Raw genomic sequence first — 24,844 nt, 5'->3', positions numbered from 1 at the left:
TCCCAGTCTCCAGCCAGACCAATCTAAAAAGCCTGGAAATAAAACATGGAAAAAGCCTAAATGTCCATCACCTGATGAGTGGATCAAGAAGATGTGGTATATATACACAATGGAGTACTACATGGCCATGAGAAAGAATGAAATCTGGCCATTTGTAGCAAAGTGGATGGACCTTGAGGGTGTCATGCTAAGCGAAATAAGTCAGGCAGAGGACAGATACCATATGTTTGCACTCATAGGTCTAACAGGAGAACAGGAGAAACCTAATGGAGGACCAGGGGGAGGGGAAGAGGGAAAGAGAGTTGGGGAGAGAGAGGGTCGCAAAACTTGAGAGACTATTGAATGCTGAAAGTGAACTGAGGGTTGAAGGGGAGGGGGGAAAAGAGGTGGTGGTGGTGGAGGAGAGCACTTGTGGGGAAGTGCAGTGAGTGTTGTATGGAAACTAATTTGATAATAAACTTCTTAAAAAATAAATAAAATATAAAATAAGAGTAATATAAAAATTTTTTTTTTAATTTTTAAAAGCCTGGAAATGATATTAGTCTTTTTTGTTTGTTTGTTTCACTGTCACCGTAAGCCACCTGGCTGGTTCAGGCGCTTGAACATCTGACTCTTGATTTTGCCTCAGGTCATGATCCCAAAGTCCTGGAATCAAGTCCCACATCAGGCTCCATACTAAGCACGGAGCCAGCTGAAGATCCTCTCTCTCTTTCCCTCCACCCTCTCCCCTACTTACACTCTCCCTTTCTCTCTAAAATAAAAAATAAAGCAAAATAAAATAATAGAATAGAATAATGAATAAAAAATAAATAAGTGTCATCCTAGGCATTTGCACATTTATGTCTGCTTATTTTGTTTTAATTTCAGAAGCCTTAAATTCACTAATATAGATGTATCCTTTGCTCATACTACAAACTTAGGATAAACAACAGTGAAAGATGAGAAATGAATAAAAGGAGCAGAAAGGGATAAAGGGAAAAAGAGCAAGTCAATAAAATATGTAAAAAGAACACAGTAAAGTTCTAAAGGCCATACCAATATCTGGGCAGATAAATTTGATTCTAATTTTTGTCATGTTCATGTCTTTATGCTTGGATTTTAAGAGAGGTGTGATTTATAGACTTGAAGGGAGAGTTTATCACTTTTTTTTCTGTCTTAAAAAAGATAAAGAGCATGTGTAAAATTAAGGGAGAACATGCAAAAAAAAATCTTAGCCTATATCTAGATTATGAAGGCACAGTTAGTTGCTATTCTGGCCCACGGGAATATTTTACAGTATGATTTAGAAGCCTACAAGGGCAATCTTCATAAGGAGAGCCTTCATTTTCCAAAGAGCCATGATGTTTTCTAAAATCCAAAATGTGTGGATGTCACTAAGTTACAAGATTTTAACCAACAAAAAGTTGTAAATGTTAAACCTTTTTGTTTATTTCTTTATTGTCTTCCAAATCTGCCTTGTATGTACTTCTCTCTTTTCCTCACGGGTAGCTAACAGCAGTAATATAATAATTTAGTGTTTATCTGTATGGTGTAGCAATTCAAAACAGAACATTAAGAACATAATTCTATCCATTTTCTAATGAGGAAGCAATTTCTTCTTGAATTTTATTTCGAGCAAAACCCAAAAGTTTCAGCTGTTGGTCAGTGACAGGATATCCCCATTTTTTCTCAGACCATTGGAAGGATTCTTGAATGGAAGCACTTGTCACCATGAATAATAAGCTGTGAAATGTTGGTGGACATTAAATTTAGTTACAACCACCAGCCCGGAGCCTCCTCTGGATGGTGGCTCTCTCTCTCACGTAGGCAAACACATCTGTTTGTGACACTGGAGACTAACAAGTATTGCTACTGAGTGGGACCGGACTCTCTAGCAATGGGAAAACCATTCTCTACTTTTCTCAGGTGCCTATACAACTGCCACCGGAAGCTGGACACCAAGGTTTTTCTACTGACTCACTGGAAGTATTAATTCTTGACTTCTCTTGCCTCTATGCCTCTGTATTACCTGGAACACAGAGGGAAAGGTAAATGGCACAGGACAGTTATTGCACTCCTACTAAGCCTCTATGCAGTTTATGATTTCTAGGACATTTAGCTTTCATTTTCAACCTCATTTTCTTAAATTCTCATCATGCTAAGTAGGTGTTTAGGTTCCCTTACAAGTGAGAAAACTGATGCTCAAATGGGTTTTTGCACCTCCCCTTAGGGTGGGAGTGCAGTGTAGGATCCTAGGGCAACTCCATTTGATACTCATTTAGTAGTGTTGCGTGATTTACTTAACTTCTCTGTCACTCTGTCACATTGTCCTCTGTAAAATGGAAATGGGACTATTGTGGGGGTTACATGAAATAAAGAATGTACTAGATTAGTGTCTGGAGTAAGTGCACAAACAATAACAGAAGAGGAAAACCCATCCCATGGTGCAAATGAAGATTTTGTAGAGGACGCTTGGAGCAGAGTCAAGTGAGAAATGGAGGAAGAGCATGAATTAATTCTAAGGAGACATGGAAATAAGATAATAAGGAATTATGAGGAATTGTTAATGGAGAAAGACAAAAACAAAACAAAACAGGAGATACTTTACATATACCTACCTATTATTCAGAGTTAAATTTTAAAATATTTCTCTTATGATTTACTCAGCAAAGTTGATAATGGGCTGAAAAATGATTTCCCAATCAAAAGCTATCTATCTATTCTGACTTCCTGAAGACTTCGGGGTGTCCTGTTGGAACACTGGCTAACCAGGTAAGAGTTGAATTGGGACATAACCCATTTAAAGGGATTCTCAATTTCCAGTAACATTTCACAGTTTGTGGATTAGAAGTGCTTCTACCATTCCAATATTAAAACTACTAGACTATGAAAAATGTGTATGGTTCCTTACTTCCTGTCCTACATTACCTGGAAGTGATTTAAAGTATATGCATGATGCTTCTGGGACTCTATTCGATTTTGAAAAACAACGGCACTCTAAATTCTGAATTTCCTACACTACTTACATTTCTTCAAGAAACTTTTAGTCACTAAACACATACAAGTGAAGACAAAGTTCATTTTAAATACACCATATACCGAGACCCAACTGCATTGCTCTTGGATGAGACAGCAAAATGAACCAAAGAAAAAATGCACGGACCATGCACTGCATTAAGGTTATGTAAAAAGATACATGTATTGTCAAGGTTACAGGCAACTTTGCCCATTGCTTCAACCTGATATATTTATTGCTTAAAAATATTCAAGTGAGCATTCTATTTGCAGAACAGTATGACTATTGCCCTAGGGAAGCCATAAATGCAAAGACTCAAACTTCATAGGAGAAAAAGGACAAAAGTAGATCTTTAAAACAGGAGTCTCTAGAGGAAGTGAAAATGGCATTGCTTCCTTTCAGTGGACATTTGTCTTTTCAATGAAGAGTCCCTCACCCAAATCCAGGCATAAAAGTTACAAAGGAGGAAGTAAAGGTTTGAGACTCCCAAGAGCAGGAATAGAATTTAAAACTGAATGATCCTGATCCTGGTGTGTTTAAAATTATCATTTTAAAGCACAACTACTGAGGTTTGCCATGAATTTACTTCTTTCACATAATATTGTTAGTTTGAAATGACATAAAGTGTGACTAAATAGTTCACATCACTCTGGACCAGCAATCCAGGCAAGGATAAAATGGTGACAAAGGAAAGACACTGTCATTAGTCTACTGATAAACTCAATTATGAATTCAAGCAAATCTTTAGAAACATCAAGGCCCACACCACTTTTTCAACACACAGTTGATGTAATTCAGCAAACAACCACTAAAAACATGGGAATCATTACTAAAAAATTATGTATGAACACTATATCTTCTGTCTTGAATTAGTGATAAACGATATACCCTTTTGTCTTGATTTATCTAATATATCAACATGCAAGACTTTGATGAAACACTAAATATTAACAGAAAAATTCTAAATATTTAGTTCTACCACAATCAACTCCTTACTTTAACTGTAGATATATATCCAAGAAAAGAGATCCATCACTTTCCACACATAATAATTACGGGTAAAAAACCCATTATTTCCCACACTTGATTAAAGTAAATAAACAAAAATGAGCAAAGTGACACACATACCCTACCTACCAAAGGTACTTGCACATCACAGAAACGTGTCAATCTGATAAACAAGTTCTTCATATGGGGTATGAGGATGCCAAAATATCAAAGTACCTTTATTGCTGCGGAAAAAAAAGAACAAATTTATAGATCTAAGGATCAAAAAATAACACACTACCTGGACAGAAGAAGTCTACAGGTGGGTAATTGGGATGAAAGGATGAGGCTTATTTCAAAAACCATGTAAAGGAAAACAGGCCCAACCCAAACTTTCCATGGCTACTTTCCAGGGTTTTTAAAAAAATTTTTTAAATTTACTTTTGAGACACAGAGTGAGCAGGGGAGGGTCAGAGAGAGGGAGATACAGAATCTGAAGCAGGCTTCAGGCTCTGAGCTGTCAGCACAGAGCCCAACGTGGGGCTCGAACCCGTGAACTGTGAGATCATGACCTGAGCCGAAGCCTGAAGCTTAACCGACTGAGTCACCCAGGTGCTCCTCCAGTTTAAAAACCTGAAAGCTGTTGGTGTAAACTCTGCCTTTAATACGCTTTTGTGCTACACAACTAAGGTTTAAATCCCAACTATCTGCCCAGACGAATGGGTTTTGAGCTTCTAAAAATAACCTTATTTGTAACTACCAGAAATGATAACCTTTGAGTAATAGGTGTGGCTTACTCTAATAATAGTACTCAGTGGAACTATAAAACAGGCAGAGGGTGAATTAGAATCTGTCAGGAAAGGACCAGAATTACAATAGATTATAGCCTAGTTATTCTTATATATTTCTTACTCCCCACCAATAACCATTGATCTGAAGGCACAATTTGGTTTAATAAATTAATACTGCGATTGTTTTAAATTTTATCTTACCAGTAAAATTTGACCTTACTATATGGTTTGTTATGTGGTAAGGTTCCTTCTGATGATAATTGACGTCAAAATTTTAAAAATACATTGTAAAAATTGAAGAAATAAAAAAGGGGTGAGAGGATATACTTTCGTACTTAGAGGAGTATACAATAGGCTTCTAGCTCGTAGTTAAAGAGAAGATGAAAATTAATCTACAGTGGTAACGGATATAAAACTTAATGTCACTTCTGCATTTCTCATAAAGAAATAAATTACAACTGGCTTGCTCTACATCTTCAGAGTAAAACTGATTCTGAAAATCTCAGAACTATAAACAATATTAAAGTTTCCCCATAAAATTACCATATTGCTACAGACACAGAGCACACCACACATTTTGAATATTTTTAAATAATGAGTATTAGTACTATTTTCCTAAACAATCTGTAATTGTCAAACTACAATCTATATTAGAGGCATTGGTAAACTATTATTTGAACAGAAAAATGTAACATAGAAAATAAAATTCTAACATTAAATGTCTTTTCTTCCTTTTTCTTCAATTGCTATGTTCTTGCTATGTAATTGTGAACAAGTTAACTAACTGCTCTGATCCTCGTGCCCTTAACATTCTTTCAAATCAGACTGAACCTGCCTTTCATGGCTACTATATGGAGTGAAAGAGAACAAGATGTCATACTGAACACACTCATCTCTAACAAGTAATAACCACAGATAATAGTAGCTATAATTCTTATCATTGGTAGTGTGTTAAGCAGCAATTGTATATACTTTTATTTTTGGTCTGGCTGCTCAATTCAAATTTCAGTTGTTTAAAAAAAAATTTTTTTTAATGTTTACTTATTTTTGAGAGAGAGACAGACTGTGAGCCAGGGAGGAGCCAAGAGCGAGAGAGGGAGACACAGAATCTGAAACAAGCTCCAGGCTCTGAGCTGTCAGCACAGAGCCCGATGCAAGGCTAGCACTCACTCATTGTGAGATCATGACCTGAGCCAAAGTCAAACGCTTACCCCACTAAGACACCCAGGTGCCCCTCGAATTTCAGGTGCTTTAAAAATTATGTACATGTAGACCTTTCATAATTAATCTGATAGCTAAACATTAATTAATAACTGAGATGAAGACAAAATCTCAATCTTACAAACTCATGTGTGTATCATATACAAAGATTAAATATGTGTGCTTTAAGTACTATAAGAACATGGGATACATTCAGGAAGCAAAGACACCTTATATTACCCTTAAGAACTAATGTTAACTATACATTTATTTTGGTTTTTTCCCTACATAAAAGTCTAAAACATTTCTATTCAGGCTTTAATTTCTTGATCATAATAAAAATGCTCTAAACTTAAAACTCTCATAAAAATATTTTAATAAAATTCAGTAATATGCAAACAATATTTCTTTAAAAAAAATCAATTGTACTTCTAATGAGTGTACCTACTATATGCCAGAAAATACTTGAGAGTTTTAACAATAGGTGCAACATAATCCTCTACAGTAATCCCCGGGAGGTAATTATTTTTCATCAGAAATTAAATTTACTCAAGTTTTTAAGTTAATTAAGGAGTTCAAGAAATAGCCAACCATTCTCTATCAGCGAAACATCTATAGATACATTTAAAGTGATTAACAGTTGATTACAAATAGTTCAAAACTTTAGATACATAAAGGAAAAATGCAACAAAAGAAATCCACCTGGATTTCTCCTCCTCTCATGAATTTTAGACATGAAATGCTTTTGTAGACAAATGCCAAGGAGAAAATCAATCAGATCCAATTTCAACAACCTACTAAATTTCACAGTAGAACAAGGGAGAAACAATGTGTGTTACATAATTTACAAAAATGTCAAGACATTGTCATAAATCTACAAACAAAAGCAGAACAATGGTATTCTGAAATAGGGAACATTATATTATATTGATGAGTTCACAAAATACTTGGCAGACACCAAATTTTATGTTAAGATGCTTGAATGCCTATCCCAAATTTATTTCCAAAACAGGAGATGACAGAACATAATCATTTGGGGGATTTTGAGATGTTTGGTAAAGAATAATTATAAATTATGTACTTAGTTTAAGACAATCCTAGAGACTTAACTATAATAAAATGCTCCAGCCAAATTAAAAAGAAGTCAAAGTTTACATGGCACATGCTTTTAGCATAAAGAAAAAGAAAAAAAACTGATTTAAACTCATCTGGAATCTCTACTTTCTTAGAGAATTGCATGGCAGTTACCATAGATATTGAATCTGTGAAATAAAGTAAGTTATCCTTCCATATGCTCTGGCTATATTTTGTCTTTTCTTTCTTTTCAAATATTTAACCATATTAACCATTATTCAAAATATTTTTGAAAGTCACTGCCAATAAAATATGAATATTGCATTTATAGAAAAACGTAATTTTTCAAAATTCACAAATTCTTTGTCTTAGTTGTTATAATTTCACTGTTATTTCCTTAAAAAGAGGTGAAAAGTGTGACAGCAAGGACCAAAGCAGAATTTTCTTTATGCTTTGTAAGCTATTCTGGTAAAAGGAGTTTAAAAACATAATTGGGTGAGAACATTTAAGATCTAGTATCTTAGGAACTTTGAAGTATATAATTGTACACTTTAAACTTACTTATGGAATGTTATATGTAGATTATATCTCAATAAAAAAGTAATTGAGAATTCTAAAAAGATAACAACTCTTCAAAAGTACCTTACCATTTTTGAAGTGCTTTCAAATAACTATTATCACATCCTTATTCTCACAACCCTCTTTTGAAATAAACAGAAAAGTTATCTTCATTATCTTTATTTTACATTTGACAAGACGGAGGATCCAGTTGACTAATCCAACATCTCTCAGCTAGTAACTGATATCATCAGAACTTGAAATCAAGTTTCTTGATTGTTCTCATGACTCCAAGTTGCCTATAGATGAGTAAATCTCAAATCTACAGCTATTGTGGTAATGAAATACTTCTCTTGGATCCTCATGACAATTTCTTTTGGAAATAACACAGTAACATTTTTGCCGGAAACAATTCCCTCAAATCATGCTTATTAATAAAGACTTCAAAACTGAATTTTCATATATTTCTTTAGAATTGAATTTTCTTGCTAACCTAACAAAAGTGAACTAGAGAAGACAAAAATGTATCTGTCAATTGACTTGACACAATCACAACTGTTTAACTTATCTTGGCCATGCCTTGGAGATCTGAAAACATTCATTTCAACATTTGACAGCATATTAACGGTCTCAATATTGTGGACTCCTGTTCAGTTTGCTACAGGCAAGAGACCATGCCGTTACGCGAGCCCATAGATTGAATGGTCTTTGGTAGAATCTTAGTTTAAGACTCTTTAAGGCACTGATTTATGCACAATTGATCTGATCAGCCATGCAGTCAATGTGATTTATTAGCTAAGATGGCCAAAACCCTTTTTTCTCCTTTTTCATGCAGTAGTAATTCACCTCACTAGAGGTGGAATCATTATAGGAAGCTACTGAGAAATAGAAGTTGAACCTGCTGGCCTGACTCTTTATTTCCCCCCAATCTATGGATCTACCCACCAGTAACAGCTAAGACCTGAGCTGCTGTGCGCACACGCAGAAGCCCGTGAGCTCACACCATGGCTGGAGACGGATGGATCGATTAACAGGGATTCTAACACTCCTCCACTCTGAGACATTTGCAGACAGCAAACTTGTTCATTTAGCTTTATGAGAAACTCATTCATTTCGTTTCTAGCACACATTTTTTCTTTATTTAACCACAGTAAGACAAACGACTTGTATTACCTTGTAATTATGGTGTTTAACTAAACACGGGACCAAACAATGTGTATAACAAGGGATGGCAACCTGTAGTGTACTCATGGACATGTGCACGTGCACACACACGTGCACGCGCGCGCACACACACACACACACACACACACACACACACAATTTATACTCCTGTTGTTACACAAGATCCAATTCTGAATAGCCCAGAAAGGTTCACCTATGGGTAAAATAAACATGTAAATTTGCCAGTTATATTTTCTATAACATTTGGGGGGATGTCTATAGTTTATATATGGTATAAGCATTCCTTTCCTCTCTTTAAGGTCTATCTCCTACCGCCTCTTTCCCCAGCAAGGTCCTTTACCTGAAATCTCTGCTGATCTCCTTAAAATGTATTAACCAATAGTTAAGGGAGGAGGTGTCTCAGGGTAAGGTAGGGCCATCCCATGAAATAGTTCTACTTTAGAACAGAGTACTTACTCCACACCTCCTCTTCCTTCCGTTCATTCTGCTGCTCAGAGCTCAAGGCCAGGAATCTTAACTCTAGTAGCCTGAGCTATGCATTTGCCTTTGACTTAATAGAGATTCTGCACATCACAGTAATTTCGTAGGATAATAGCTGCCCCCTATACCTCATCTTTTTTCTAAAAGAATAAGCATTCTACCACTTCCCTGCCTGCCCCCCACCCACACTATAGATGGAGTAAATGAATATGCAGTACTCTACAACTAAAGATTTGACAGCCACCCATTAGAATGATTATGTAGTATAAAAATGTTGAGGGGTAGGACATTATTTCACTACATATGTGCTATATGAATTGTGAAGAGCTTTGATTAAGAAATCCAGATTTACTTAAGCCCAGTTATGTAATATCTGTAGAAAAGTCTACTATGAGCTCTATCTTTGATTCACTCTGACAAATGACTCTTTTAGAATATGCTGAATGAATGCAAAAATTTTAAGCTGTACATTGTTTCACTAAGACAAGGCTTAAAATAAAACAAAGAACAAAATAATTTGCAAAATATATGAATGCTTTTATAAGTCTCCCAGGAGGTAGAACACCACCTGTCCTTATTACTAAATCAGCAATGTTAAAATGCCAACACATTTAGCTATTGAACTAATTCAAAAGAAATATGATGTGTGTGTATGTGTGTATTTGTGGTGTGATGTGTGTGTTTGCAAATTTGTAATCACATATTCAAAACGAGAAACCTTTACTGAAAGGATCTCAGGTGAAAATTTTGCAGTATAAGAGCCATACATCAGTAAAGGAAAATATGATCTGGGATTTGGAGCTCTTTTTCTCATTGGTTGTTTGCTATTAACTATCACAACTTTTTCTTTTCATCTTCCCTATTAATAAAGATTAGTTGAAAGCAAGTGGCTTCTCTTGATTTAAATTTCTGTTTCAAAAGTTTGGCTGGATTCCTAATTGATAAGTGTCTATTTATTAAGAAGGTTACAACTCCATGTTTATCATACATTTAAAATTTACATCATGGAGTACATTATATTTTTTTAATAATAGAATTAGTAACATTCAATTTATTTATATATAAGTCCAGTTCTCCAAATCAAACCTTGCTTATGTTATTAATGGCTTAACAGAATTTTTCCTTTAGTTATTTATATTTTCTTAGCACCAGTTTTATAAATAGAGTAAGACACTCAAGGGAAAATACTGAGCTGGTACATAGTCACTTCCTGGTTGTTGAAATCGTTCACTCTTTGCACTTGTGAACCACAAAGCACCCACAGCTCAACAAATCCCAGCACAGCACATGCCGTATCATGTCTTACTGCTTTAACATAGTCCTCACATTCTACCCTCCCAATGTAGCTAAACAGCTCAATATTGATGAAGACAGCAACAACGGACATCCTAGATTATGGTATACAGTCCTGCCATTAAGCACTACTTAAATAATTCAAATTTATCTGAACTCGGGGCCACTTGGGATGAATATTTTCATTTGAGACCCAAAATGTTCTTATAATATTGTCTCATGTAATTTTGTTCCAGAGTAGATATGTGATCTAGCAGAATTCTCCCTGGGTTCTGCATTGGTTTAAACAGCGAGTGTACAATCTCTGCCTAGTTAAGCTACACATTTACATGGTGAGAGTGCCAATGAGTATGTTCAGCAGACATTCCTGGAAGCTGTCTGGCCAATAGGAGTGGTTTGAAACGGTTCCCTAATCACTGTTGAAATCACTGAGAATACTGTCTGTCCACACTATGACAGACAAAAGCTGAAATGTATTAAACATAGCAATCCATCATCTTGCAGATGGGAAGCAGGAGCCAGGCCAGTTCAGAGGCAGTGACTACCCGCTGCTTAACAAAGGCCGGAGCCCTGACAGTTCAGTCCCTTCCTAGCTCCTCACTACCACCCCTCCATCTAAGATGAATGAATGTAATCACTGAGGGAGAAAGCCCGCTGAGGACCTCAAATTCAAACACTGTTACATTCAAAGTGCGGCTTTTTCTCCCCCTAATCAGAGCTGTTGCTTCAACCATTTTCTCCAAATATTAAAAAATAGGTATTTACGTAAACAAATGAATGAACAAATGAATGGACTGTGGATTCAAGAAAGCATATCCTTGGAAAATAGTGCATTGGTATACCACTAAGTTTGGAGACTTAGCTTTGAAATAAAGTTCTGATACCAACTCAGAGGAAGGGTAAAACAAATCACTCAATTAAGGGCAAGTTTACATTGTGTGAAGCAACTTAATAGTGATGTTCTCTTTGAATGGCCAGGGGATTATTATTTTTAAATAAGCACCAAATAGAAATGAAATGCTATTTGCTAAAGTTCAATTCATCTTGCATACTTGTTTCTAATAGGACATATGAGTCACAAAATAGCCAAAGGGACAGAAAGAACCCTCAACTGCTAACAGCACATTAACAAAGTATAGAAACGAAAGGCACTTTTCTTTGGATTTCAGCCTTGTCATTTCCAATTTTCTGCTCCTTGGACATGCTTGTATTCAAATTCTGGAACATCTATTCAGCATATCAATCCTAATTAGACAATCTGGGTCTGGAAAGGATGAGAGCTGGGTCATTTGCATAATTTAATCATAAATACTCAGTGATACATATTTCCAAATGCATTTGTACAATTATCTTTTCATCCTTGGGGCAATGGTATTAATATGATTAGGCAATATTTCTGGAAAAAACAGACAAGTATGCACTCTTTTTAACTGCAGCTTAGGGCGATATGAAAAATTAATTAATTTCTGAAGAAAATCAATTTCTCTACGTGACCACATTAGACATTGCTAAACCAAGACTCAGAAACCTCTCTCAATCACTATGTTTTATCAGGCCCTTCTAAATTCTGATTAGTATGTGAACAATTCAATAGAAAAACTAGTAATGTATCAAAAAGCACCTTAAATTTTGAAGAGATCTTTTTCTGTATACTTTTCATTTCGGTATACTACCCTGCTTTACTTTAATGCATTGTTATTTAACCAGTCAATGAGAAGCCTGTGCTTTTGGTGTGAACTCATCTTGAGTGATCTTTTATTAATGTACATTAACCAATTTCAAGGACAATAGGGTAAGGTTACTTTTGAAATGCTTTTTCAAGAAATGGATTTATATCCATCTAAAATAATCTTAATTCACATAAGACTGTTTATTATGAAAACAATGAGATAAACTAAGTTGTCCCCAAAAGTATCATTGTTATAAGAAAAAAACGGTAACACACTTAGCAGAGATACAAGAACCCAGGTGGCTAATCTGATTTTTTTAAAAAGAGATTCCGCTTTGTCTGTTGATTAGTACAATAGAAAGAAATCACATTTGTGAGTTTAAATGCACTATTCTTTTCTTTTCAATCAAATGAAAAAGTAGAAATTACTGCATGCAAATATTCAATATTCATTTAATTTGCATAAAGGTGCTTGAACAAATTTTTGATTCTAACAAGCTCATTTTTCATGCGTTTTGTCTTTCATCCTAATCTAGCATCTGTCATTCCTTTTTGAAGTTATTATCGGCCCAATTCCCTCTTGGACATGGTTGCTGGGTGACCGGTATCTTAGCACCCACTTTGACAGGAACAGATGTGAATCTGATCAAGAGATTTCCCAAGAGTACCTGAAATCACAAACAACTTTTGTGAAAAACAAACAGCATCCCTGTCATGGGCCCTCATTTAACCTACTCCCCAAAAGAAAGAGCTAAGAAGTTTACTCTAGATCAAATATACCGTTTTTATTTTTATTTCCTCAACTTGGAACAAAATAAATTTTAAAATATTACATTTTCATGCTGTCAAAATTGGGGAAACCTATCTGAATCTCAACAGCTCACAAACTTGGTTTGTTCTGTTTGGGGCTAGATGCTTATAGGTAAATTTTATGATAAGTACTTATGTTTTTACGCACAATTTCACTGGAGTTTCTAAAAAAAAAAAACCAAGGTTATTATGAGAATAATTTAAATGATATTTAAGAAGATGAAATTTAGTTTGGTGTTGGAAGGCTTTCTATATTAAGTGCGATGTGGAATCTTGTACAATATTAAGGATTACTCTACTCAGAATTGTCTAAAATATAAAAGTTCCACCTCGTGCATGTTATGGCAAACTTTTTTCAGGTAATTTTGTTTGTTTTTGTAGTTCCTGCAATGCACCATCAATCATTATTGGAAATGGAGCTGCAAAGTGCCACTAGAAGACAAAAAAGGTCACAGAAACTTCATATGATCACCATTACAAAAGTCAGAATAGGTTCCTAAACCAGATTCTTTTTTAGAACAGCATAATGTGGTTGGGTCATGTGATCTACCTTCCTTTCATCAGATTAAGAGAAAGTGAAGAGCAAGAGCCGTGTTAAATCATCATCAAACGAGTTGGGTCAAACTTTCAAATTAAATATTTAATCAATTGGTATTTTATAAATATGGCATCAAAGCGATCTTAGGGAACATCCAAATAATTGATTTAATTTTTCAGCCTCATTCAAGTGTCAAGACAGTGCAGGAAAATGTTAGCTTACGGTTAAAGCAAGAATTTTTTTTCGCCACCTAACAGCCAATAAAAAAGAAAAAAATAACTATGTTTAAAAGCTCTAAATATTTTCTCCTTGATGGTCTTGACTTAACGATAGTAAGGAAAGTGGTATACTTTCCATTGGAAATTTCAATGTTTTTCCTCTACTCTAAGAATCAATGTGTTATTATTAGGAATTTTTATGTTTGGTTCTTGTAGGAAAATAACCAATTACCCAAATGGTTTTTTCAATGTTAAGTGAAAAAAGAAGTGAAAAGTCTTTAAAATTGTTTTTAATTTTGAATTAGGAACGGAACATGCTAACCTTGATTCCAAAATCCTATCATGAAATAATTTAGTCATCGTAATTGTAACAGCAGATATTTGAGTGGGGGTATAAATGTACGTGTGTTGTTTTGTCTTTTATGAAGTGTTGCTGTGTATGTAAGACTGAGAACAAGTCATTCCGTGGTCTCATGATGGGCATTTAATACCATCAATTATAAGCAAAGAGACACTATAACTTTACCCATTTACACTCGTTATTCATTTGTATATGTAGGATATAACATTTAGATATTACAGAAATTCAGCAAGCTATTACATACCTATTGTGAACACCTGATTAACTTCAGTTTTCCAATGTAGGCCCAACCACATAACCACAGTACATCCAACTAAAACAGGAATAGCTTTTATGTATCTAGTTTATCATTGACTACCTTCATTTGTTACTATTTGTGGCAAAAGCAGGCTTCAGGAAACCCCTTCATATAGTGCAACAAAAAGCAAAATAAGGAATATAACCTTTTAAAATGCAAGTCTAAGAAAATTAAATTTATTCATTAAAATCCTTCCTCTTAAATGTTATCACAGGGAACAACTCCCTAAAACAAGTTTCTTACTCTCCTTGGGCTGACTCTTTAATGGAAGGAAATTAACAAAAAGTACAAAATAAGTGTCCAATTAAATAAATTTGTATTGAAACTACCTATATCTAAGATGTATATTTAAAAGGTAGATATTTAGTTTTTAAAAGTTAACGTCTTAATCCCATGTGAAAACTTGAGGAGCTGCAAAATTTTGATGACACTTTGGCTTACTGGTGAAGTATCATTTATGAATGATATTTTTAAAATTTCCTAAAATTACCTAGGTACTAAATTTGGTAGCCAAACAGGTATTAACAAAAAGAAAAATCAAATTTGACCCAGAAGGCTCCAATATTAAGGTTTGAATTGGGATCAGTTCATTCCTTTCCCATGGGGTAACTTGTATAAATGTAATTCGATGGTTTCATAAAAGCAGGTCAAGTTTCTATCCCTGGGGGTCTTTTGGCAATTTGAAGCACAGAAGCACTGTTGCTGGCTACAAGTTCAAATCTGCATGTACTATCAATGGAGTAAAAAAAAAAAAATCAGTGAACAGCAGACATATATTCATCTTGGATTATAATACGCACTTGTCAGAGAGTACTTATTGGGTAAGAATAAAGGTGTCAGAACTCACAAGTCATAAAATATTTTGAAATCATTTTTACTTATTTATAAATATATACGCATCCTGGATAATGCAGAAAGTAGTATGAAATATGTTTCTTTTCAGATAACAAAATGCAAAGGTGAACTTTAATATCCTTTTGCATTACGAGGCAGAATTTTTTTAAGTAGTCACTGTTTTTTAACCTCTTTCCTACTTCATACACGAAAAAATGCATGCATTCCTGCACTTTTACCAATGATGTAATGACTTGACAAATGCCATGGAATGATTGAGAAAGTAATTGATTTCAATTTAACTGGACCTCTATCAGGTGTTTTCAAAGACAATTACAGTCCACTGCAAGAAGTGGTAAAACACATCTTCCTATGTAGACCGGCAGATTAACCCATTGACCTCATTCCTAACTCATCTCATTGATGGCAAAGCTTTTAGAAGAGCAATCATTTTTTTAAGTTATGAAATTGTTTTCCTATCATTTATCCACTGATTTTAAAGGATATGCTTGCTCCAAGTGCAAGCAGCAATGAAATAAACTAATAAAAGAAATGGAACAATGACATCAAGCACATTAAATGTTATTCTATAGTATACAGATTCTAGTATCTAATAATTTAATATCTATTTCCCACAAATAAGATAATTCTCTGACCAATATATTTTGCAGAGAATTAAAGGTACATTTTAGTTATCATAAACATAAAGGTATTATAAAATTAAGGTAAGTTTTTAATTACTGTCTTACTAACAATATAACACTATTATAATTACATTTTAAAATATTTAAGTATAAATTATTTCATGCTAAAATTAATTCTAAACATATTTTCTATGATCATTCAATAAAGCAGAATTTCTTTCCCAGTGTTATTTTATATTTCACTAAATTGCAGAAGGCAAAATTAAAGTCAATTTTTTGGTAAGTTGTTTGTCCTCTGGCCCTATATCCTACGTGTGTGTGTGTGTGTGTGTGTGTGTGTGTGCACATCTGTGCATGCACGTGTGCATTTGGGGGAGGGGGAGAAAAAATACAAATACACATATACGTATATGTAAAAGTTTTTCTAATGAAGATATTATAATTATTTGAGCATAAAAACATAGACTACAAATGGGCTAAGGTTAATATAAACAAAGATATCCACTGCAAAGTCTTCTAAAATACTGATAAAAAATTTTACACCTGTTGCATACAGAAGGGTATCTATCTTAGTTTAAAAGGTGTGACTGTTAACAGGACAATTATAAGTGTTCTAAATTATTCATTTAAAACCCAGAGGCTGTTAAAATACATATTGCCTGACTCAAGAGATAAGTCCTATTTCCAAGATATTTTCAATATAAAATAGGAATGAACATTTTTTGCTATGTCAGTATATTTTTGCAGAGTTGTGATGGGTTCAAAGATTTGTTACACCTTCAGTGATTTGTTTTGTTCATATGTAATACAGGGTTATGAATAATACAATCCATTTACTGTTGCTATTTAAAAATTTTCAGAATATAATCAGTTTAAGATTTTAACAAAATACTTTGGTTGATATGTGAATATAATAAAGTATATCTTATTAACATATTCCAGAGATTTATTTTCATTATCTTTCCTTAAGAAATGACCAGCATCCCTTAAATTGAATTAGCAAGTATTTACTGCAAATGCTTCTATGTGTTTCCATGAAATAATTCCCTTTCAACTAGTAGTCTTTCTTTCCTGAACACGTTTTGTTTGTCCTTGATGAAAAGTATTCTTTTTTTCCTGTTGTGACTAGAAAAGCAATCTAATTATTTAGAAACATTTGATACTATATCAATTCAAAGATGTTACATTGTGACTTTTTAATATTTCGTTTATGTGTCCATTCATTTATTCTAAGGAAAGGAAAACATTCTTCAATTCTTCAATGGTACTAACCAAAAGTAACCAATATATTTAATTGCCAATTCCATTGTTGTTTTAGTGAAAAGCATATTCAGTTTTTTTGTCACGCATATACACTACCTTCAAATTCCCCTGCAGGATGGTTACAAGTCTACTTACATTAAATTACATTTATGCTCTTCAGATCATAGTAGTTTTGACTTCCTGCTAGAAACATGCAATGGATTCCAGGTATTATTCATCTTATATAATCATATGTTTTAAATGCTTCAGCTAAGCTGTCTTCTTTTTAAATCATTGCTCTCTAAAACTTTTTTTAAAAGCAAGTAGCTATTCAATGTGTTGCTGTGCTGCGTAGTATTAGACAATTCAATACATTTATAAGCACAAAAATATAAGAGCAATTAAATAATGATATAGTGAGTTTTCCAGTTTAGTGAGGTTGCCTTCGACAACTTTCACTCAAGTCACGTACATCTAAACGTGTAAAAGAATCCCAGCTTGATATCCTGGACCAGCTCCAAGCTAATTTGAATCAGAAAGCAACAGGGCCACACCTTTAACAAAATTCAGTCATTGGCCACTTCAACATCCAATTTAGAAAAACCTACAGATGGATTTGTTTAAATGGGTGAATTAGAATCTTCTCAGCATATAAAGTAAACCCAACTAAGAATGCACCAGAAATTTAAAATATACTTCGTTCAAGGTCCCTGATTTTGGATTAAGTAGTGATTTGAGTCATTCTCTACATGATTTTATATGTCCATATACCTGTATTTCTATCTCTATCATCTCTATCTCTAGCTATGCATGCCTACATACATAAAGGGGATGATTACATGCTATTTAACTTACTTTGAAAAACAGTAAAATTTCATTAATTGATTGTCTAATTGCCTACTTTATATTGAATGGATACAAATTCTGTTCAGAGTAATTTGCACATTTAAATATAAAGTTAATCATAAACTGTAATACACACACACTTTAAAAATTCTTAGAAGCCTTCTAAAAGTAAATAGGTACATCAAAATAAAGCAACCCATGAGTTGATCTAGTAACAAATTACTGGACCAAACATAAATATACTAATCTTGGTGTTCTTGTTTTCCAAAGAAATAATTTGTTAAACTAACCTCACTATCTGAATGAGGTAATTTCTGTATTGTGGCATGTACAAGGAAGCACATATCAACAATTAAAAGTTATTTTGAAAGACACTTACTGTAGCAAAAAAATTACTTTTGCCTGGAAATACTTCAGACAAACTGAGAAGAAGAAAAGTAAAGGAATTTAGCACAATGTGGGCTCACAGAGCATCTGCTATGCCTGAAAAACATAAATGGGTCTTTGATATAACTCAAAGGTGTTTTGGTGGGCTTTTAAGTCAGGTCTTTCTTCATTAAGAAATAAATTACTGAACATAATAAATATAATGAAAAAGAGGTCCCTTCATGCAGTTTCAAAGCCTAAAAGTATAAATATAAATGCAGTCTTAGCTAGAATTTTTAGGCTGTAAAATTTAAACAAGAATACACATGGATATATATATATATATATGCATATATATATATATACACACACATATATATATATATACATATTACTGACCAATCACAATGTAGTAACTCAGTAGTTTAGAGAATGGCACATGCTAGTACATGGTAAGGTCATTCTATTTTTATATCAATTCAAATATAAAATGAGAAAACTTTATTTTAATTACATATTTAAATACCCAAATAGTTAATATCTACTTTTTTATATATTCCCTGTCATTTTCAAAGTCTAAAGCTTTTTGTGAATTTTTTTTTCTGGTGAACAATCTGAAAATTAAATTCTTGAAAGATAAAATTCAAGCCAACGTTAACTTTTTTAAAGAAACAAGTGACAAAATTCTTAAAATCAAAATATTTGGTGAAATCTAGAAGACTTACCTGTCCCTATTTAGGAGGCTTACTTCATGTAATTTCTTCAAACAAAGATTCAAAAGGAAACAGTTCACAACCTGTGAGAGTTGCATTTCTTACATTTTGCAATACATGGGTTCTATGTTGCTACTACAGGGCAATTTAAATGATTATTTTACTTGATTAACAAAGGCAATTGTATGAAACAATTTAGTAAAATAACTTGGAAAGAGAAAATAATACTAATTGATAGTCAAAGCACAAATTGTTCCTAAAATAACAACTACTTGGTTGCACATTAAGCTAATTTACAAATGCTACTTACATTCCAAAAACAAAACATCAAATGAGAAACAATAAAGCATATTATGTTTTCGCATGCTGGTGAATCACACATGGTAAATCACCAAAGAGAAGAGTGATTTATGCTCAAATCCAGCCAAGACTTTAATCAATATTGGGTGTCACATCTCAGGAGGTTGGGGGAGGTAGTGAGGCAAAAAGAGAGTGGCTAATATTGGTCTCAGTAATTTATATGCAACTTCTGTGAAATGTAGATTAAGCGAACAAACAAAAAATTACAACAGATTTGGACGAATAAGATGAAGGTTCACAGAATCTGTGATACAAAGAATGTGATACAAAGAATTTATGTAAGGGAACTCTGAAAAAAAAAGTCTTCTTATTTTACATAATGTTTGCAGCTTTACAAAATAAAATATCCTATGTGCAAATCAAATTAAGTGTCTCAGAGAATTAACTAATCATCTGTGGAATTCAGAAAATAAACCATCTTCATAACTATGTGCACTCTTTACAATGATGACTATGTGTATTATTGAAGACTAACTCCAAGAAAAACAACAGGTTTGAAAAATATACAAATAACTCAATTTGTATTCGGCTATATAATTTGATTGAACAAGGTAAATTCTAGGTTAGATTATTTTTAGGTTTTGTTTATGTATTAGTTATCAAACTATAATTTAGTAACAGTTTAAACATATACAGAAATAAGTGGCGGAACCAAACTTAAACTTTCATATTTTAGGCCTTACTCTTCTAATTATGTCATATTCTTTAGGAAATGTTATAAAATGAAACATTAGGCTTTATAGGAGCCATTAATCGACTGTAAGACAAAAACTTCAAAAGCATAGTCTCTCTTCATTTGAAGTAATTTTTAATTTCTCTGTGCCAAGTATCGTAATTATCTGTTAGAAGTGAATCAGTATTTGTGCTGAAACTTTCTATTACCAAGGCAGACGTGTGTAAGTCCGTGCCATTGAAAAACATGCAATGGGGAAAATGTTCAATAAATACAGACTGGTTCAGATTGCCATCTTTATTAAAACTCCTGACAAAAAACAGAGCCAAGAATTGGAGAATATTTTATATTTCTTATACTAAAATTGCATCCATATATTACTACTGGACCAATAAAAGACTGGAAAAGTCTTTCAATTTGCTGTCTATGAATGACATTGACTTTTAAGACAAAGGAATACTGTTTGTGAATATATCAATATGCATATAAAATGTCTGATAAAACCCACTGGAATCTATTAAAGTTTAAAACTCTGCAATTCTAGGGCTACATAAGAACAAAATCACAATCTGGTTTGAAAGATCCTGAAACAAAATCTCCCTCTGGCAATATTCAAAAAATAAACATTTTAGATAACACAATACAGCAGAGTCACTTTTTATTACCTGAATTCACAGAAAATTGAATCCTAACCCAAATCTCCAAACAAGCGACTGACTCATACAAACTGAGGCTTGACCATGTACATAATTACTTTTCCTTTGTTGTTGTTGTGTAGTGGTTACCAGTTAATTGAGTGACCTCTGATGCACCAGCCAAGTTCAGGCAACTAATGTTTAGTTTAAAAATAATAATTGGAGGAAGCTGATGAAGGTCAGACTCTGTCCTTTGACAACTTTTAAATATATTTCCTTATATTTTCTCTCATTTTTGGACTCCTTTTAGCTTTACTATCAAGCGAGTGATAGTCTCTGTTTCATCTCCTTGTGGTAGTGACAGATGGCTTCAACATTTATTCCCGTTTTTATAGATAGCATACTGATGCAATAGCCCCGAGCAAATTAAATCCACTCTAAGGTTTGTCACCAACTTACTGAGACACTTTGAGCAAGTTTAGAACCTTTTTTCTCTTTGATATCATTTTGGTTTCTCAGATTCTCTGGTATCTAAATGCTATTAAGAGACAGAATGAGATGTATGTTCTGTAAAAAGATAAGAGTGCTAAGATTTGATGTTTCTTGCACACTGTGTATTATTTTATATAGTTTGTCTTTTGCACAGTTTGTCTTACCCTCTGCATAAATTATTCCTTTAGATAGTCTCTTAAATAGCCAAAGGAGAAAGAAACCAGAATGAAAGAAATCAATATGTCTAGGTGAATGGAAAAGGATCTTAATAGCAAAGGCATAAACTGGACTTGAATGGAAAGAGTAATTTTAGTTTTGAAATTCAAGGTGCAAGTATTGTAGATATTGCTTTCAAAGTTAAGAAATAAGACAGTAACACTTGTAATTATCATAACAAGCAATAATGTATTATAATGCAAACAATATGTTTTGGTGACAGAGAGTTCAATGATAAGTTTTCTTTCTTTTTTTTTTTTAGTCAGTGCAGCGTTAAGAAAACCTAGGTAGAGCTCTCCATTACACATCTTCTAAGGTTAATGACTGCTGTATTTGCATGTATATAGGTTTGAGCAAGCCTTGTAGTTGATGAAAGATCAAAATGCAAGTGCAAATCAACAAACTAACCACATTTAACTTCAAAATAACCCGAAATTGAGCTTTAGAATGACACATGTAATTGTAAAATATTAAGACCAGGTGACTGAAATATAATCAGAGTATTGATGAAATATTTTTGAAGAGATATAACAGTTCTATTGGATCTTACTTATCTTGGCTGTGAAAGTTTAAACTCCAGAGCTATTGTTAACCTCAGGGGGAAAAACTAATTAAAACATTTTTGTTAATAACTTTAAGAATATTTCCCAACCATATAGTGAAGATTTCAAACCAAACACTAAGCAAGAATGGGGGGTGGGGGCGGGAAGGGAATAACTGTAAGAGGTGTAACAGTACCTGCTTTACATTGATTGTAACATTGCAGTAATTGCAAGAAGTTTTCTCTAGCAATTTTTTGTGTGTTATGTGAAATGGTCATTAATTATCTAGTACCGTATGTGGTGTAAGAAACGCAAAGAGATTTCAAGAGCAGAGTGGTTTGATCACTAAAGAGAAACACAGTAGCTCTTCACCAATTTACCAGATAGGTAGACTCTTTCATGACAATCAACTGGCTTCAAATTTTCAACTAGTATTCTTTCCAACAACTCTGTAACAATTTTCTGCCCTGATCTGAATAGTTTGAAGATTACATTGTTGGCAAATATTTTATCTTCTGGACGTCCTAGGACTCCAATTATCTCGGTAAATGACGTTCAGTGATCAAGATTACCCCTCAATCTTTACTGCCACCTGTCCATACTCTTGGGCACGCGCGCGCGCGCACGCACATGCACGCGCTCTCAGCAGTCGCCCAAAAATCATAGAAATGAAGGTTCAAAACCCAGACACACACCCAAGCCCCCAGGCAAAGAATGGCAAACAAGGAAAAGAGTGGCTAGGTCAGAATAGGACACTTGCAGGGTTCGAGTTGGAGACAGTTTTCGTCTTACAGCCTTCCCGGGGCACTAGCCAGAAGTCTTCCAAGGCAGTAATAGCGAGGGGCTTTTTCACCCCAGTTTCCTTCTGGTCTTGTCCTACCCCTCTTTCCTTCCCAGCTCAGTTTCCCTAGCTCTAATAACGGACATATACCCTCAGAGGGCACAACCCTCTTCCTTCTCCCGGTCTTAAACTTATTTGGAGGGTATCGAAGTCCCCGCGCAAATTTTGCGCGCAGTTCCCACGCGCCCGCTTCTGGTATTCAACTTTCCCTACTCTCTTTCTCCTGGCATCTCAACTTTTCCCTCTGCTTCGAACGGGGGACCTGGCGGAACTGTGAAAGCGGGTGGAAAGAACATTTCCACCCCGAAACTGACAAGTTACCCCACTCCCGCCCCCTCTCGGTAGATCCTCCCCCCTGTGAGCGTTCATTAGCATAAAACCCGTCGGGCCAGGAACCGGGTCCTCCCGCCTTCAGGGTTCGCGCGCTTTGCCGGGCTGTGGAAGCCACGGTACAGGGGATTCAGGGCTGCAGAACATCCCAGTGCAAAGCTTGCACCTGTTCATTGCGTGAGCTACTAACCTTTAAAGAAAAAAATAAAACAGGAAGAAAGAAAATGGAAAAGCAAAACAGTTTGGAGAGACAGAACAGAAAGAGAGTGTGCGCTTCAGTCTTCCGTCCCCATCTCTCCAGCTCAGCTTCCAACAGTCTCAGGCACCCCGTCGCCTCCCCCTCCAGAAGGAAACCTGCCCGTTCCCTCGCATCTGCCCCGGGGCAAACCTACCCCGGTATCTCCTTTGCACAAGCTCACAGGCGGACACACGCACACGTGCGCGCACACACAGACCCCTCCCCTCAGCGGGCTTCCCCTCGGGGCTTTGGGGCTGAGCTCGCAGCGGGTCCCCCGGGATCGCTCCGGGCCTCTCGGCCTCGGAGGTCTCTTCCCTCCCGACCTCGAAAGGGCCCGCGGTCGCAGCTTCCTTGCGGGCCCCTCACCCGGGGGCGAAGTCTCCCCGCTCCCGAGGCCTGCGGGTCGGGGTCACGACCTCTCCCCGCCCCCGGGCCGCCGCTCGGCGCCGCCGCCCGGCCCCGCCGGTGCCCCCCGGGTCGCGGTGGAGCCCGGGTCCGAGGGAGCACACCCTCGGGCAGCCGTGCGGGGAGGGGGTCCCCGGACGCCGGCGCGGCCCGGGCAGGGGGCTGTGGCTCCCGGAAAGGCATGGTCCTCCTCCTCCCCGCCCCCTCCGCCCCGAGACCCGCGGTCCCCGCGTCCCCCGCGCCCAGACGCGCAAGGTGGGGACCGGGCGGAAGAGCGAGATCTGGGGCAGGGAGAGGTGCCAACTTCTCAGAGGGTCGGGAGCGGCTGGCGAGCCTCGAGGAAAAGGAGGAGAGGGCCGTGCTCTCCGGGGCGCGCGGCTCGCGGGCGCGCGGGGCTGGAGGCGCCCGGAAGGGAGCCTGGGAAGGGTGAGGAGGCGGCGGGAGGGAAGGGGCCGCGGGCGGCCGGGGCTGCTACCCCCCGCTCTTTACCTTGCGTTGGTGCAGTCATTGTAGAGCGTCTCGAAGTCCTTCCTGGAGATGAGTTTGCAGCGGTTCACTCCGGGCTGGATGGCGCCCAGTCCCCTCAGGATGCGAACCTGTTCCACATTGCACACCACCGGCGTGATCTCCAGCCGCTTCAGCTTGGTGTAGACCGTGTGCAAGCCCCCCACCAAGTGCTTCAGGAACAGGTCGAAAGCCTGGGGCAGGCAGATCAGCTCGCAGCCCTCCACCGTGAAGGAAGCCACTTTGGCCCCCCTCAGATCCACCATTTTGCACTCATTATTCTGAGGGGTGTTTTCCACTGGGGACGGGGTCGAGTACACGGGTTTCCCGGGGAGGGGGCCGCAGCTGCTGCTGCTACTGCTGCTGCTGCTGCTGCTGCTACTGCTGCTGCTGCTACTGCTGCTGCTGCTGCTGCTGCTGCCGGTGCTCGCGTTGATGGGGGTGCTGGAGGCGCCGCCGCCGCCGCCGCTCGCGGTCGCCAGGCTGGGGTTGCAGTTGCTGCCGCC

At 36.3% G+C, this 24,844-nt stretch overlaps 1 protein-coding gene across 1 annotated transcript in view; it reads right to left on the bottom strand.

Moving 5' to 3' along the window:
- The window catches only part of DACH1 (dachshund family transcription factor 1), a gene marked incomplete at its 5' end in the record, with an annotated part of 389,294 nt that extends 364,450 nt beyond the window's left edge, over positions 1 to 24,844 (bottom strand). Inside the window, one exon of the mRNA XM_029938452.1 lies at positions 24,324 to 24,844. Coding sequence (XP_029794312.1) covers positions 24,324 to 24,844 — 521 coding nt within the window. The remainder of the gene's footprint in view (positions 1 to 24,323) is intronic.

This window comes from Suricata suricatta, chromosome 4 (genome assembly GCF_006229205.1).
Source record: "Suricata suricatta isolate VVHF042 chromosome 4, meerkat_22Aug2017_6uvM2_HiC, whole genome shotgun sequence".
In the NCBI taxonomy this organism is placed as follows: Eukaryota; Metazoa; Chordata; class Mammalia; order Carnivora; family Herpestidae; genus Suricata; species Suricata suricatta.
The sequence above is the reverse complement of the archived record's forward strand: the minus strand, read 5'-3'. Positions and strand labels throughout refer to the sequence as shown.